The 1,616-nt window shown below is 40.3% G+C and overlaps 1 protein-coding gene across 1 annotated transcript in view; it reads left to right on the top strand.

Annotated features, from left to right (window-relative positions):
- Positions 1-950: 950 nt before the first annotated feature.
- The window catches only part of LOC104270943 (dystrobrevin alpha-like), a gene marked incomplete at its 3' end in the record, with an annotated part of 26,510 nt that continues 25,844 nt past the window's right edge, over positions 951-1,616 (top strand). Inside the window, exon 1 of the mRNA XM_009865477.1 lies at positions 951-1,017. Within this exon, the coding sequence (XP_009863779.1) occupies positions 951-1,017 (67 nt within the window). The remainder of the gene's footprint in view (positions 1,018-1,616) is intronic.

Genomic DNA, 1,616 nt, shown 5'->3' with positions numbered 1-1,616 from the left:
ACATTTTGGGTTGCAGGCCTCTACAGAGCATTTCCTTTTTATCCCAGGTGGTCCAATGTTACTTTACACAGTCAAGTTGAGATAAGGATGTAGACTGCAATGGAGGCCAGAAGCCCTAAGCAGACTCAGTGGGGAGAGGAGTATATTGGTTTACTGGAGTAATAACCCATAGGAAGTGGTGATGCTCACACTGTTTTCATCTTTCAAGTGCTGCTAAGATGTTTATCTTTACTCTGAAGGCTTTAATCTTTTTATGGTTTGGATGCTGGCTGTGAAGGAGGCTGTCTCTTTTCTCTATGCTCTATCCAGCAGTAGTGCTCTTCAAAATATTCTGAAGATTTTTATATCTGAAAACTGAAGGAAAATGTATTCTGACTTCTGAGTCTTTTACTGGAACTCATTTAATCAGAGACATGCTGTCTTGAATTTGAATGAATATTTGGAGTATATTTGCTTGAGTAAATAGAAGTCATTATGTTGAGGAGTAGAGATTTAGTTGCTGTTGTGTTCTTTTTTTTTTGTCTCCTCTACCCAGAATTGGCTAGAAAGACATTTTCTAAACTATAAAATAATATCTGATTTTTTAATGATTTTTCTCTCTTACATAATTTAAACAGAAGATTCCTTATTTAAGAAAACCTAAAACGAATTTCAGAGCTTGTGTTACGTAAGTCAGTTAGTTACATCAAGCAGAAAAACTGAACATTGCCTTTGGGGGAGAGACAGAGGGGAAAAACAAATGCTTGAAAGCAGAGCCCAGGGAGTGGAGGGCAATTTGGGGACCAACCTCTCTGCAAACCGTGCCACAGTGGGGCTGGCAAAAGGCTTTGGGGTACACATGGAGCACCAGTCAGCCTCAAAGGTTCTCCGGCACCGATTATGGATGCTTATGTATGTATGTTCAGCCGGGGAATAATACTCAATATTTTTACATGATTTTGTCTTCCAGAATGATTGAAGATTGTGGGAAAAGAGGAAATACCATGGCAGAAAGAAGGCAGCTGTTTGCAGAAATGCGTAAGTAATTCCTAGAAATGTTTCGCTGGGATAGACTGAGACAGTTGCAATGCAGTGTCAGTAAAATCTATGCAAGCTTTCCACCGCAAATAACTGATATCTCCCATTTCACAAGTGGTTTGATCTTGTGGACCAAAACTACAAGAAAATGGGCTGATTTGGCCAAGTAGCAGGTGAGAGGGATTTTCTACATCAAATTTTTGATTGTATTGTTTTAATCACTGGCTTCTTGAGACAAAAACACTGCAATAAACAGGTAGCAATGAAGAGGGATAAAGGTCTCCAAAAGGCTCTATCTTTTAGTGGAGTTATCTGTGGTAGGATTGACCCCAGCCAGCTGCTAAGGACCCACAAAACCACTTGCTTGATCTCCAACTATCCCCCAGCGGGATGGGAGAGAATATAGCAAGAACAAAGGCAAGAAATCTCGTGACTTGACATAAAGACAGTTGATTAAATGAAAGAAACAGAGAGAGGGAAAAAAAGACAAAAAACCACTACAACAACAAGTGATGCAAAGGTGGTCACTTACCACCTCCCAAAAGCAGACTGATGCCCAGCCAGTCTCTGAGCAGTGTCCACCTTGGAAGTCAAAACTC

The sequence above is a fragment of the Apaloderma vittatum genome, unplaced genomic scaffold, assembly GCF_000703405.1.
Source record: "Apaloderma vittatum isolate BGI_N311 unplaced genomic scaffold, ASM70340v1 scaffold7410, whole genome shotgun sequence".
NCBI lineage: Eukaryota > Metazoa > Chordata > Aves > Trogoniformes > Trogonidae > Apaloderma > Apaloderma vittatum.
The sequence above is the reverse complement of the archived record's forward strand: the minus strand, read 5'-3'. Positions and strand labels throughout refer to the sequence as shown.